At 43.8% G+C, this 15,440-nt stretch overlaps 1 protein-coding gene across 3 annotated transcripts in view; it reads left to right on the top strand.

Moving 5' to 3' along the window:
- The window catches only part of cpamd8 (C3 and PZP like alpha-2-macroglobulin domain containing 8), a 103,174-nt gene that overhangs the window by 29,080 nt on the left and 58,654 nt on the right, over positions 1-15,440 (top strand). For all 3 annotated transcript variants that reach the window (XR_009516070.1, XM_059991354.1, XM_059991353.1), the window contains exons 17-27: positions 113-271; positions 587-729; positions 1,823-1,885; positions 4,416-4,647; positions 9,877-10,030; positions 10,154-10,296; positions 10,638-10,689; positions 11,600-11,898; positions 12,551-12,776; positions 13,320-13,496; positions 14,410-14,491. Coding sequence is in view for 2 of the 3 variants with exons in the window: in XM_059991354.1 (XP_059847337.1) it covers positions 113-271; positions 587-729; positions 1,823-1,885; positions 4,416-4,647; positions 9,877-10,030; positions 10,154-10,296; positions 10,638-10,689; positions 11,600-11,898; positions 12,551-12,776; positions 13,320-13,496; positions 14,410-14,491 (1,730 nt within the window). In the remaining variant the exon portion in view is untranslated. The remainder of the gene's footprint in view (positions 1-112; positions 272-586; positions 730-1,822; positions 1,886-4,415; positions 4,648-9,876; positions 10,031-10,153; positions 10,297-10,637; positions 10,690-11,599; positions 11,899-12,550; positions 12,777-13,319; positions 13,497-14,409; positions 14,492-15,440) is intronic.

Below are 15,440 nucleotides of genomic sequence, written 5' to 3' on the forward strand. Positions count from 1 at the left end.
TGCTGGACCAGGGAGCACAGCTATCTTACTTCCGTGTAGTGTTTATCTGCAGGCAAAACCAGGGTGTACCGACCATCAGCTGGCCTTTAACTCTGTCCACTCATTTCTCCAGATCTTTCAGGAACTGGCTGATTACGATGTCTCTGATGCTTTTGGAATTCCGAAGGAGGACGGTCACTTTTGGTGGCCGGGGCTGTCTTCACGAAGACGGAGATCATCCGTGTTCCCTTGGCACTGGGATATCACCAAGGATGCTCACTTCGCCTTCAGCGTAAGCACCGCGTCACGGCAACCTCCCCCATCTCAGCTCGCCCATGACCTGTTTTCAGCCCACGTCCTGCCCTCATTCAGACAAGGGTGCCCCAGACACTGAATCTGATTGGGTTGGATCAACTCTTACTGGGATAGGTTCTCTAGGTATTGAATCTTGATAATTGTCCCGCAAGCACCAGCCCTAATACAATACAGATTCCTGAGACCCCGACTCTCATAGGGGCACAGGTCCCCAGATTTGCTCGTGGATACTGTTTTGCTCTTCTACCCAAGACCAATTCTTTGATCTGTGTCTGCTTCCCCGGTTACATAGGAGACAGGCCTGGTGGTCATGACAGACGTGGTGAGTCTGAACCACAGACAGAATGGGGGGATGTACACTGACGAGGCCATGCCAGGCTTCCAGCCTCACACTGGCACCCTGGTGGCAGCCCTACAACCAAGGATCAGCCCTAGGTAAGAGGAGATCTTTATGTTTTACACTAACTGGAATGGGTTAATCCTTCACTGTAAAACTGTAGGGTCTCCTTTGAGGTTCAAAGAAGCAGTGTCGACCGTAGTTTTCTCCACGGCTTCTTGGTGTAACTAAGTTTCAGACTCATTGGGACAGAGGCATTAGCAAGACGTTTTTGGTTGCTGCTATCAATATTATGCAGCACATCTAACACAGATGTGATGCCTTAGGTTCAGTTGTGACCTCCAGAGCTACCTGAGTGAAGTTTGCGCGTTCTCCTGGTGATCATGTGGGTACCCTCCCATACCCCAAATATGCATGGGTTGGTCAGTTAACTGGCCACTCTAAACTGCCCTTCACATAGGTGGGTGGTAGAATTGGTGGGAATGCAGGATTACAGAGAAAATTAGTGAAGGTATGGACTTGCTCTCTGAATTGTCAGAGACTGAATGGGATGAATGGTTTCCCTCCATGTTGCATGGAAATATGGAATTGTGCATGTTTCATCTGAATGATATGTCATCTGCATGCATGGTTCCAGTAATACAGTGGTGAATACAGGAGGCAGCTGATAATTGTGGAAATACTTAGAGCCTCAGCGGAAGAATTTCTTATTTACTGTACCTAAAATGAAGAAGTTAGGGATGGGGTAAAGGGGATCAAGACTTAGAGGATCCAGTAAGTGAAGGGCTTTCTCAAAGATCTAATATAAATATCGTGGGTCAATGGTCCAATTTGCTGCGTAATTTTACAATCGTGCCTTTCTGCAGTAACGTCAGTCAGACATCTCCTTAAATATCTGGCACTTCTGGTTGTGCTGCACTCACTCAGAACTGCACTTGAAAATTAGCCAGAGAGCTTTTCCACAGCCTCCTGAACCTCAGTCTGGCTGGTGGTTCTGGGGCAGGACGAACAACTCAGGGAAAGTACATTATGCAGCTGCCAGGGAAGTAGAGAGTGCAGGGAGGGTTGGCGCTGGCCATAATGCAGGCAGACTAGGTGTTATAGTTGGGGTGGCTGGGAGAAACGTCGTCCTGCGAGATGCCATTGATGTTCTGCTCTCCTCTAACATGTAGCTGATTTCTTTCTGCCCAGAGCTGAGAAGAGGAAAAGGACGTTTTTTCCAGAAACCTGGATCTGGCATTGTCTCAACATCAGGTAGAAGCATTAAAAACTGGATTTATTCAAGAGTGCAACAGTGGGTCAGGATAGATGCCAATCCCATTCCTATTGACAATCCCTAAAGTGGCAATATGATTTCCGGCTCCCGATAAGACAAACATCCAGCTTCTCCACAGAATATTGGAGGCTACTGCCAAGAGTTAGCTGAATGTCAAATTTAAAGACCCCAAGGATACTAAGGTCCACCGACTGGGCTGACCCAAATGTGGGTATAAGGGATAGGAACTGAGAAGATTAGAAATTCTGTGTCTGTGAATATCACAGATCGATTTATTTCCCATTAAATCAGAACAAGTGGATGAGCAGGAAATATTGGAAGCTATGCAGAATGTAGCTTAATAAAAGAAGGATGTTATCACTGTGGCTGCCAGTGCAAAAAAAAATGAAGTATTTAGTGGAGCCTGTATCTTCCAAAAGATATTGTTTCAAAGTACTTAACACATTGCCAGAATATCTTCCAATGCTTTTCCATTACTGCATTCCTCAGCTAAGTGTTCCCATGTGAGAATTTAAAACATTACCAGCTTTTGGGCCAAAGGATGAAAGGAATTTTGAGTTTATTTACTTCCAAAGCTCCCAAACGGTGGAGAGCACAGCTTGCGTCGGAGTGGAACGGCATTTCACAGCCTTGAATAAGGGGAGGGAAGGAACGAGGGCAATGGGCTCAATGAGGAGTCAGACTCGTACACCTGTGCACCCTGACAATCAGCACTGCAAAGCTTTCGTTTGATATTCTGTCAAGTTACGGTCACTATTCAATACACAGAACTTCCAGTTTAACACATTGCCCAATACACAAGGGCCTGGATAACACATTGCCCAGTAAACACAGCTCTTCAAGTGATACTGTGTCTGATAGACAGCTCCGTGTTTAACACACCATATGATTAACACAGCTCGCTATGCTGAACTATGCAATATACACAACTCCCTTGTAACCCATGCTAAGTCCCTAATTCTCTGTAACTGTTTAATACACACAATTCCATGTTTAACACATTATCCAATACACACAGCTACTTATCTCATACTATCCGATCATCCAAGATGCACAGCTCCTTGTGTAACACACTGTTCAATATACAACATGCCGCCCAGTACACACAGTTTGCTGTAACAGACTTGCCAATAAACACAGTTCCCGATTATAGAGTGGATTCTGGTTAATGGGGACGCATCAGTACAATTTGACCCAATTAAGCAGCCAAATTAGCCAAAGTTTCATGGAAATATTTAAAAGATATAAAAGGGACAAACTGCAGTTTAACTGAGTAACAATTAATGTGTTAAAACGAAACCATCAACTGAAATACAGAATAAGTTAGAATACTACCAATGCCTCTACAGCACTATAAAACTGAGACTAGATCCTAATAGTTACTGACGGAGGAATTCATCTGCCATGTTCTTTTGATTGACTGTAAAAGAACAAAGTCAGCACAGCCATATGTCTAGTGCAGATAATGGACTGCCTTCATACAATGATTTAAGTGGCTGCATCCTCCAAATCTTCATTTCCATTGTAACAGTTAAGATGACTGTCATACCTTCAAATTCTCCATAATTCCTAACTTGTTGAAGTAGTGAAATTGTTTCACTTTCACTCCCGGCCGTTTCTGGCCTGAATGGTTGAAACCGCAGTGAGCACAACAATGCTGAATTGTCTTACTGCTTATTTCTCAACAACTATGAGTGACAAAAATCGCTGCTTTTTGAACACAAACACACAGAACTGAGACTATTTAAAAACAGTTTGCTTTAAGCACAGTGTAGTGTCTGATGGCCAAGCAAATGCACTGATGCTAGTTAGAAACTGTTTGGTAACAGTCTCTTGCCCAAACTAAGTGGCTTAGTATCCCAAATAAACAGCTGCCCTGATTAACTGGTGGCCCAATTAACTGGATTCCACTGCAGTACATGATTCAAGATCGAAATTGCTATGCAACATACCATCAGATAAGCACATATTTCTATGTAGCACATTGTCAAAAACACAGGAATGCTTATCTGATCCAGGGACTCCTATACACATCATCCTTTGTTACACACCATATTCTGTATCAATATGTGCAGGTGCCTGGTACAACTTCTTGTGTAATGCACTGACCATTTGACCCTTCATCCTGTGTAATACTTCATCCAGTACACAACTGCCTTTATAACATGTTATTCAATACCCACAGCTCCTGATGTATTGCACTGTTAAACTGTATGAAAGCTGTTCAATATGGACTCCTGTATCAATCCCACAACAATTACAGGTGTCCCCTGCTTTATGAATGTTCACTTTATGCCACTTCACTTTTACAAAAGACCTACATTAATAACCTGTTTTTACTTTACGCCATTTTGGCTTAAGAAAGGTTTCATAGGAACACTCTACCTTTGTAAAGGGGGGGGGGGGGGAACACCTGTATTCAGCTCTGTCATTCAGTTACAAAGTTCATTGTGAATTGCCTGCCAGCGGTCTCACTGGTTGTTCTGTAATTGCCATTACCTCTGATAGTGATTCTGCAGGCGAGGCTCGGTTACGTGTGGAGGTTCCGGACTCGATCACCACGTGGGTAACCGAAGCAGTCAGCCTGTCGTGGGAGAGCGGTCTCGGACTTGCACAGCCCACTGAGCTCCACACGTTCAAAGCTTTCTTTGTGGACTTCACCCTGCCCAGCTTCGTGATCCGCGGCGAGCAAACCAAGATCCCGCTCATGGTCCACAACTATCTGCCGACTTGTGCTGAGGTACGACCAAAGCTGCTGTATCGGGAAAGAGGGAGAGGGGAAGGGAATGGAGAAGGAAAAGATGAAGATTAACATTATTTGTTACATGAACATCAAAACATATTGAAATGCATCATTTGCATCAATGACCAACACAGTCTGAGGATGTGGCAGAGCAGCCCATAAGTGTCGCTGTGCTTCAGGGGCTAGCATAGCATGCCCACGATTTACTAATCCCCATGCCTTTGAAACGTGGAAGGAAACCGGAGCACCTGTAAGAATCCTACACAGTTATGGGGATAATGTACAAACTTTTTACAGACAATGGGAATTGACCCTTCATCATTGGCAATGTAAAGTGTTATGCCGCTGTGCTGCCGGCTGGAGATGAGGGGTGAGGGCATTTTTGGGGTAAGCATATGGGTTGGGGTTAATGGCGTGCACTAGTATAGTTACATACAGTATATATATTTGTTTACTGAGATACAGTGCGGAATATGTCCTTCCAGCCCTGCCGCCCAACAATCCCCCAATTCGATCCTAGCCGAATCACAGGACAATTTACAATCACCAATTAACCTACAAACCAGTACATCTTTAGACTGTGGGAGGAAACCGGAGCACCCAGAGGAAACCCATGCAGACACTGGCAGAACACACAAACTCCTTACAGGAAGCGATGGGAATTGAACCCTGTTCTGTAAAGCATTGTGCTAACTACCGCTGTTCCGCCCCCATCTACCCAACAAGGTGGAAAATTGCCTAGATAAGTTGTGTCTAGAAGCTGCAGAGCAAGTCCAGTCTGATTAGTTCCTACCAGAGTGGTCTAGTCTCAATAGTCAGCAAAGAGACGGAAGATGTCATTGACATTAACACCTAGTTTGGGTTTTGATTGAGCCACTGGGCACCAGACCTTCTTATGGACATAACGGCAAAGAGGTAAATTGCAAAGGAAAAGTTACTGTCGTTTATATCATGGCAGGATTTGACCTAATTCTGTAGCTAGAGGCTCTTATAAATCTGACATCAATGGACTTCAAAGGAATACACTCCAATGGCACCTTACACAAAAGAAGATGGTTGATCTTGTTGGGAGGTCAATCGTTCTGCTCCAGGACATTATTATAGGAGTCCCTTTTCAAGGTTCAATCATCTTCAGCAATTTTCCTTTCCTCGGAAGTTCAACCAAGGGGATGTGCACTGTTGATTACTTGCAATTGCAGTTTATCAGAGAATGCCTCCATACATGAAGACCTAGATTTAATTCAACACCAACTGATATGTGGAAAATAACATTTATACCACACTTGACCTCCAAGGGAGGGACCACTAACTTTCCCTTGACATGCAAAGGCATTAACAACACCAAGTCTCTTGCCCTCGATATCCTGAGATTTACTGTTGGCCAGAAACCCAGCTGGACCAGACACATAAATGCTATGGCTACAGAGTTGGTATGTTCAGTAGTAAGTGACTTTCCTCTTAACATCAAAAGCCTCTTCACAAGGTTTTATGTCGGGACTGTGATAGAATATTTTCCACTTGGTTGAATTAATGCAGCACCAGCTGCAAGCTTAAGAAAAAGACTGCCCAGTTGAGTTAAAATTGCCCAAAAGACTGCTCATTGAAAATCTGGCTGAATGGTGCTACAACAATCTCTCACTCGATATCAGCAAGGCAATGGAGCTGATTATTGACTTCAGGAAACCAGAGGGCCATGAGCCAGTCCTCTTCAGGGCATCAGAGATGGAGAGGGTCAGCAACTTTAAATTTTTTGGTGGTATTAGTGCAGAGGATCTGTCCTGGGTCTAGTGTGTAAGTGTCATTACGAAGGAACAACAGCAGTACCTCAATTTTTTTTCAGAATTTTCCAAAGAAGATGTCAGTAACCTGCCTCAATGACTATCATCTGATGGCATTAACATCAACCATTATGAAATGCTTTGAGTACATTAAAGCCTTTCTCCTGGCTACACTGAACCCTCTACAGTTCGCTTATCGCTCAAATCGATCCACTGATAATGCAATAGCCTCTGCCCTCCATTCTGCCCTGTCCCACCGGGAAAATGGGGTCTCGTATGTCAGTCTGCTGTTTGTGGACTTCAGTTCAGCATTCAACATCATCATAGTCCTGAAACTGGTGGGGAGACTGGCTTTGCTGGGTCTCAACACTCCCTCTGTAATTGGATATTGGACTTCTTAACAGTAAGGCCGCAGTCAGTCCATGTCAGTCTCTTGTCCCATTATGTTGAGCACTGGCTGTTGTGTACTCACCCGCTGCTGTCCTCACTGCTGACACATGACTGTGCCACAGACCCAGCTCAAAGCATGTCGTTAAGTGGTTGGCCTTATCAAGAACGGTGACAAGATGGAGTATAGAGATGAAGTGGAGCAGCTGGTGGATTAGTGCGAGAACAACAACCTAAGCCTGAATGTGAGGAAGACAAAGGAAATCATTGTAGACCTCAGGAAGCTGCAGACAAACCATCTCCCTCTGCGAATACATGGCTCCTCCGTAGAGAGAGTCCCTGGCAGTTCACATCACAAATGACCTCACCTGGTTCCTTCAAATCTCCTCCCTGAACAAGAAGGCACAGCAGTGCCTCCACTTCCTAAGAAGATTGAGGCAAGCTAGGTTCCCACCCACCATCTTAACTGTGTTTTACAGAAACGCCATTGAGACCGTCCTGGCAAGTTGCATCTCCATTTGGTATAGGAACAGTTGAGCATCGAACAAAAAGTCCATACAAAAGACTGAGCGAACAGCTGAGAGGATCATAAGGGACATTTATCAGGAGCGCTGCATACTTATTAAAGATCCCACCCATTCATCCAGCAACCTCTTTGACTCTCTACCATCAGGCAGGAGACTGAGGCATATAAACAAAAACAGTCAGGGTGAGAAACAGTTTCTTCCCCTAGGCCATTAGGCTTCTGAACTCCTGGCTGCATCATATTTAAAGTGTCACTGATTAATCTGTTCCATATCTTCCAATATTTAAAATTAATGCACTTTAGTTTGTTATTTGTGTGTGATTATCTGTCGATTTTATTCGTACCTTCAGAAGTTATCGTACTACTGTGTTATGTGTACTACTGTGCTTTACATCCTAATTTGAAGAAACATCTCGTTTCTATATACATTATATGGTTCTACATATTATATACACGTATATAGTTAAACTTGACTCAAAGATTTGGCATATCATCTAAAACTTTGATAAACCTCTATAGCTGTGCTGTGGAGAGTATATTGACTGGTTGCATCATGGTTTGGTATGGAAACACCAATGTCCTTGAATGGAAATACCTACAACAAGTAGTGGATACAGCACAGTTCATTACTGGTCAAACCCTCCCCTTCGTTGAGCACATCTACACTGAGCACTGTCGCAGGAAAGCAGCATCCATCATCAAGGAACCCCACCACCCAGGACATGCTGTCTTCTCGTCGCTGCTATCAGGAAGAAGGTACAGGAGCCTCAGGATCCTCACCATCGAGTTCAGGAACTGTTATTGCCCCACAACCATCAGGCTCCTGAATCAGAGGGGATAACTTCACTCAACCCATCACTAAACTGTTCTCACAACCTCTGGACTCACTTTCAAGGACTCTTCATCTCATGTTTTCAATACTTATTGTTATTTATTATTATTATTGTTATTGTTTTTCTTTTTGTATTTGCACACTTTGTTGTTTTTTGCACATTGGTTGTTTATCTGTCCTGTTGGATGCATTTTTTCCATTTACGTATTCCATTGTGTTTTTTGTAATTGCTATGAATGCCCACAAGAAAATGAATCACAAGGTTGTATATGGTGATATTTATGTACTTGGATAATAAATTTGCTTTTACTTTTGACTTTGACCCATTCCCTCCACAGCTGGCATGTTGTAGTCTGCATAATACATTAGCTACTCACCTAAACTACTCTGACAATACCTAAAACAGTAAGCTCTACCACCTAAGAGGACAGGTCCATTACATTATTTGAAAACAGGATTCCTATGGCGTGTTCCAAAACACACACACACTTTGTTATTCTTTCATCACTGTGTAATATCCTGAATTCCTCTCTAAAAGTACTAAAAAGCGTACGTCCATTATACAGACTCCAGTGACTGAAGAAGGCTGATTGCCACCACACCATTTCTGAAGGCAGTTGTGGTCTCGCTGTGACCCCTCTGTATCATGAAGGGATAAAAGTATCAGCAGGATCCTGGAATAGGTCATGGACTGTACCCACTTGCTCTGTACAACCCTGGATTCCAAGAACTCAAATGCAAAGGAAGCCTTGCTTCAGTTCCATAAAGATATAGTCCAACTTCATCTGTAGTACTTGTGTTATATTCTGGGGAACGCTGCAAGAAAGAGACTCCTTTAGGAGGACTGCATCGTCGATTCACTGGACTAATACTTAGACTTGAAGGGTTAAGTTAAAAGGATGATTGCATGGATTTGGTTTGCATCCATTCATTTAAAAGACGGAAGAGTGATGTAATCAAGAAATTGAAGAGCATCAAAGCTGATGGGGTGGAGAGAGAAACTCTTCCCTCTGCTGGTGGTGTCTAGAACATGATGCAAAGTCCTGAAATTGGAGCCATTCTATTCATAGTCTCAAAACACAAAAATAAGCCTTCCATTCTACGTTCATGAATTATCTGTCCACACTGATTCTATATGTCAGCAGTTAGACTGTATCTTTCTATCTCTTGGCAGGTCAAGTTCTCATCTATCTACTGAAATATTCTGAGAATACCTCAAAGGTGATGTCAAGAAGCATATCCTCACACAAAGGCAATGGAACTCTGTATAACACTCCATAAAAGGCCATTGATATTGGGAATTAATCTGAGCTCTCAAGGCAGAAGGATTTTTGAAATAGAAACAAAAGAAAAATGATGGAAGCAGTCAACAGGTTAGGCAGTGCCTGTGAAAAGAAGCACAAAGTTAACTTTTCAGTCATTATCCCATTGTTCCGATGAAGTGTATTTGATCTAAAAATATTAATAGCATTTTCTGTTTTTATTTCCATTTTTGGGCATCTGAAGTTTTTTTTTTCATTTTTACTGATGGATTTTGGTTGAGTAAGGGTACCAGGAGAATGGGAATACATTTATATAAACCAGAATGTGACATTAGGTTCAACAGACTCCTTCTATTGTGAGTGGGGATGACAATGGACTGGATGCTTCTGTCAGCATTTGTGATTGCACGGTGTTAAGATCAGTCTCCTCAAATGTTCCAGGTTCATGTTAAAGTTACAGTTCCAAAAGGAATTAAATTTATTGGGCACCCAGGAAAGAGACACCTGACTCGAAAGATGTGCATCAGCTCGGATGAAGCCAAGCCCACGTCCATCGTCCTCTTGTTCAGTGAGCTGGGTCCTGCAAACATCACAGGTAAGGGGTTTATTCTGAGCTCCCAGAGTTCTGGATTGTTTCCAGCATCTTTTCCCAGTGCTGTGTTCACGTATTACGTTCGTATCAGAGTGCGTTGACAGTCCTGTCACTTTACCTTGACAGCCAAAGGCTTTGCTTACAGTGGGAGCAGCTGCTGCCAGGGTGGGCTCCAGACACTGAAGAATGGCAAGTACCTGGATGAAAGTTACCTGGACAGGAGGAACCCGGCTGGCATAGACTATGTGAAGAGACGTGTCCTGGTGGAGGTGAGAGAGCCCCTTCTGCTGTGTATTCTGTTCCGGGACTTAAGAGTGTAGTACAAAAGCAAAATGTTAGAGACTTGAAGACCAAAATGTAATCAGAAAATGCTACATGTGCAGGTCGGGCAGCATCTGTGGAGAGAGAAATATGGTTAGTGTCTCAGGTCAGTGAGGTTTCATCAGTTCAGCAAACGGTATACAAGATGATTGGTGTGTTTTCAGAAGCTGAAGTTTTCCTAGTTGCTGGGGAGGTATCTGCAAACTCAGTAATGTGGAGGGGTAATTGGCTCTGTGGACTTTGTACTGATCATTGTCTTACCCTGTCTTTCTCTCTTGGTGTTCCACAGCCTGAAGGACTGCCCAGGGAGTACACCTACAGCATCTTCTTCTGCCCTAACGGTATGTGTAATTAGACAGGTCGACGTGATAGAACAGCATTTCTGTCTGGATGGTGGAGAGTACATTCCTTATAGGTGCCCACAATCGCACATCCAAATCGTACCAACTCCATTATATTTGTTAACTAAATTCTCTACCTTTCAAATTGTCAATTGTGTGTATTTATTTCCCAACTTGGTCAAGTTTCTGAATGAAGGGTTAACTATAATACATATAGTAACACTATAATACGTTTCCCTACCTCAGCTTCTTCTATGAAATGCACGCATTACTGTTAGTGTGAAGTCCAGACCACACCAGGTCTGGTATAACCCTAACCCAAGTCCTTGTTTACCAGTACTCTGGAGATAACGGTAAACGTTCTATCAGACTTGATTGTTCCTGCTCATCGCATGTTAATCATTTCTTTGGGTCCACAGTTTACAAATTTTCACTATTTGGACAGTACAGTTTTCTGATCTTTTTAGGTCCAAAAGGAATTATTTCTCATTTTCTCATAAAGTTTTACACAGTTTCCTCATTTTCCACAGTTTTGCCTATTGATATCCATTTATGTTTTTATTCATATTGATTACAATGCTGCAACCTTGGATATGTAGTCTTGGATATTACATTTTCTAAATCATTTATAAACACAGTGAATTTTTGGAGAGCTGTTTTTTTTTCCCAACTTCCTTTCCAACCAATTTACCTCCAATTTCATGAACCTCAGTAATAGCCAACAGATTGTGATGAAGGACTTCATCCAATGCCTCCTAAAAATCTACATGAGTATAATTTGTTGAAGCTCCCCTGTTATATAATCCTCAACGTCAGTGTCTTCCCATTTAACCACCTTTCTACCCACTCCTCTCCAATGCTTTGACATTCTTCCAATACTTTGGCCAAATTATTCCCTTTGTCTTCTCAGAAAAGATTCACATCTCCACCCCCAACAAGTACGAGTACCAGTACATCCAGAAACCGGCCTGGATGACACACTTTGACGTGGCTGTAAAAGCGCACAATGATGCCCACTTTGCCTTATCGACGGGTCCTCGTGACACAGCGGAAATGGTAGAGATTGTGATTGGAGGGCAGCAGAACACGAGGACGTGGATCACAGTGAGCAAGATGGGTGAGCCGGTGGTCAGCGCCAGCACACCTCACATCCTGTCCTGGGATGAGTTCCGAAACTTCTGGATCCGTTGGAAGGCTGGCATAGTCCAGGTAAGGGGCAGTTTCCGTGGTATGCACAGGAAACAGCTACCTTTGGTCTTTACCTTTCACATGAGAGGGACCCTCCATGGGATTGATGCTCCTTCAGTTTCTAAGTCTGGGGCGTTTTTGCTTTGTATTCACTTTGGCATTAGTCAGCAGCTGGGATTTCCCCGATCTCACTAGGTCATCATCTTTCATGTTGTCTTTAATAGCTAAGGTACAATCTGGTGCAGTTATAGTAGTGGGCAATATGATTAAGTAGCAGTTAATGTAACACTATAATGGTTAAATTATATAAGTAGTGCAAAAACAGATATTAAAAAAAGTAGTGAGGTAGTGTTCATGGGTTGAATGTCCATTCAGAAATTGAATGGGAGAGGGGAAGAAGCTGTTCCTGAATTGCTGGGTGGTGCCTTCAGGCTTCAGTACCTCCTACCTGATGGTAATAGAAGTTTCTTCTCCCATTCCAAAAAGTTGGTGAGTTGTGGGCATGTTATGTTGGCATCTGAAGCATGGAGACGCTTGTGGGCAGCCCAGCATAATTTGATTTGATAAGATGACGCATTTTGCTGTATATTTTGATGTACGTGTGATAAATAGAATTAATCTTTAAGAATCTTTAATCAACAAAGGTTTAGCTGTTCTCTTGTTATGTTTCTAGGTGGGCCATGGCGCGGTGCCCAGCAATGAGTCGCTGATTGTTGAGTGGGCACTGACCAAAGTTCCAGACGTCAAATACATTGGCTTCTCAACGGGCTGGGGCTCGGTGGGCGAGTTCAAAATCTGGAGGAAAGAGGAATCGGAGGAGAACCACAATGAGGCCTTTACTCTTGGTGTGCCGCACAACGTGGTCCCTGGATCCGAGAGAGCCACGGCTTCCATGATAGGTAACAGCACAGTCAGGTCCCGTGCAATGCAGGATCCACTACCATTTCATCATGAAATACTGGTGACAGATAGAAGGCTTGGACTGGGTGTGGTATGTTGGAAAGAGGTTTGTGATTACTTTGAGTGGCTCTGAGTTACTAGGAACAGCCAGTTCTCACAGAACCAGATCTCAACAGTTGGTAGCTCCTCTTGGACAATGTATTCAGGGTGAGAGAGGGAACTAATTTTGTTAAGGTGACTTGTGAAACCATCACTTAGGGTGGCTTCGCGTCTTCCCACTAGGTCTTTTCCCCCACACTCAAGACAGATTGAGTGCTCTTGTTTATTGTCCAATCAGTGAGGTAGAAGTTCTATCGCTCCCTGGGATGCTGATATCCACTAGTTCTGGGTTCCCTGCTCTCCCCAGGGTGCAGATACCATGCCTCTGAGACCCACCTCTCCCAGGCTACCTACACTCAGTGGGGTTCGAGGACCCTCCTCTCATTGGGATTCTGTGACCTTTCTGCATTTGCTAACCCTCATTGTTGTCTGTTTTCCATCAGGTGATGTGATGGGACCCACCCTTAATAATCTGGACAACCTTCTGCGTCTTCCATTTGGCTGTGGAGAACAGAACATGATCCATTTTGCCCCGAATGTCTTTGTGCTGAGATACCTACAGAAGACCAAGCAGCTGTTCGCCGAGGTGGAGACCGAGGCCACCGACTACCTACTGCAAGGTGAGTCCCTGTCTCAGCATCCTTGGGTGGCTCATTCCAGCAAAGAGTTTCTTCACCGGGACCCTGAGAGGGGCTCCTTCTGCCCCATGTCTGCTGCAGACAAAGCTTTATTCAGAACCCAAACCCCAATGGACACAGACGTGTGTGCACAAACACACAGTCAGAGAGACACACACAGACCCCACAACCAGAACTCTTGTGGCCTCAAAGGGGAACCTGGAATCTTGTCTCCCCTCCTTGGGGAGAAGAGGAACAAAAGAACTACCTTGTGACCTCTAAAAATGAACCAAGGGCTTACAAGAGTGGCCGGAATATGCCTATCACATCATTCACCCATGACCACTGGAATGTGGTCCTATCAGGAAGGGACCTTCTCTGTTTTCTGTCCCAGTGGGTTGCATAGCTGTGTATATACTTCATGAAGTCAACGGGGAAACTTGGGACAGGAGCAAACATTACTGTTTCTGAGATCAGCAAAAGTGAGGAGGTTTTATCCATTCTGCCCAGCTGGAATTATTTAATTATTCATTGTTTTGTATTGGAGTATCCTAAGGAATTGAGTATCCTTCTTTAGTTCTGTTGTCTTATAATATGTCACTGTAACTAAAGCTGAGCTACTTCAGATGTCAGTTAAAAGTCATTGCAAGGTTGGAGTGAACTTTGAAGTCATAGTCAAGCTCACCAATATAGTGAGAGCAAGGATTGAATTGAATTCATTGCCTCATCCTTTGCACACAAGGTTAACCTCTTCCTCCTCCTCCAATGAGGACAGCCCCCTGCTTCCAAAACCTCAAGAGTTGGTAAACCTCTTTGCTGCTGTTCATTTGAAAAATATTTTCCACTAAAGTGATAACTGACAGGAAACAAAAATGGAACTATTGGCAGACTCTCCCCTGCATTTTCTCTCCTGCAGGATATCAGCGTCAGCTGACGTACAAACGGGAGGATGGATCATACAGCGCATTCGGTGAGAGGGATTCTTCTGGGAGTATGTGGTGCGTGAATTTATTCAGTCTCTACCAATACAAGGATCAAGAACATTTTGGGGAAGAATTATATATTTCCTCATGGGGAGTAGAGGGTTGGGAAAGTGTAAACGCAGCTCCAGACATGTGATGTGCCTCAAGGACAGAATTAAATTCTCAGATGCATTCCTGAAATTGTTCTACTACAATGCACACAAAATGCTGGAGGAACTCAGCAGGTTGGGCGCGTTCTATGGAGGGGAATGAACAGTTGACATTTCAGACCAAGGCCCTTCATTAGGACTGGAGGAGAAGAGGCAGGAAGCCAGATTAAGAAGATGGGAGGGAGGGAAAGGAGTGCAAGTTGGCAGAGGAGAGGTGAAACCAGATGAGAAGAGTTTGTTGGGGAGGGTAGATGGAATAAGAAGCTGGCAAGTGATAGGTGGAAGAGGTAAATGGCCAAAGGAGGAGGAATCTGATAGATAAATGCCAGGAGGGAAATCAGTGGGGAGGAACGAGTAGAGAAGGGAAGCATCTTCACTTTGCATCTTGTGTGTGTGCTGTTTGGGGAAGGTTATGTATTCACAGGGTCAGATCACGGGGTGAAGCTTTCTGCTCTATCCACCATGTATTGATCTTGTTTTGGGTTGACAGTCTCATCCTTCTGAGCTTCCAATGATTTCCCATGCTATGTTTCCCTGTTATTTATTGTTGAAGCCAGCAATAAACAACTTAGAACTAACTCAGAGAAGTTTTGGAGCTCTGATCCCAGGAATGAAGTTTGCCTCAGAGAGGCAGCTGACAAAGTGCTGGATGTTTTCCAGTTCCTCACTGCCTCTGTAGGTCTTTGCTGGGTCTGATGGCTGACTGGAGACAGGCTGGTGAAAACCTTCTGTCCTGCTCGCTCATGTTCGTTGCTAATACTGGGCTGTTAACAGCAGAGAAATGGGTAGGAGCCTCCTTTGAATGTGCAGAACCC

Source organism: Hypanus sabinus, chromosome 16 (genome assembly GCF_030144855.1).
Source record: "Hypanus sabinus isolate sHypSab1 chromosome 16, sHypSab1.hap1, whole genome shotgun sequence".
NCBI lineage: Eukaryota > Metazoa > Chordata > Chondrichthyes > Myliobatiformes > Dasyatidae > Hypanus > Hypanus sabinus.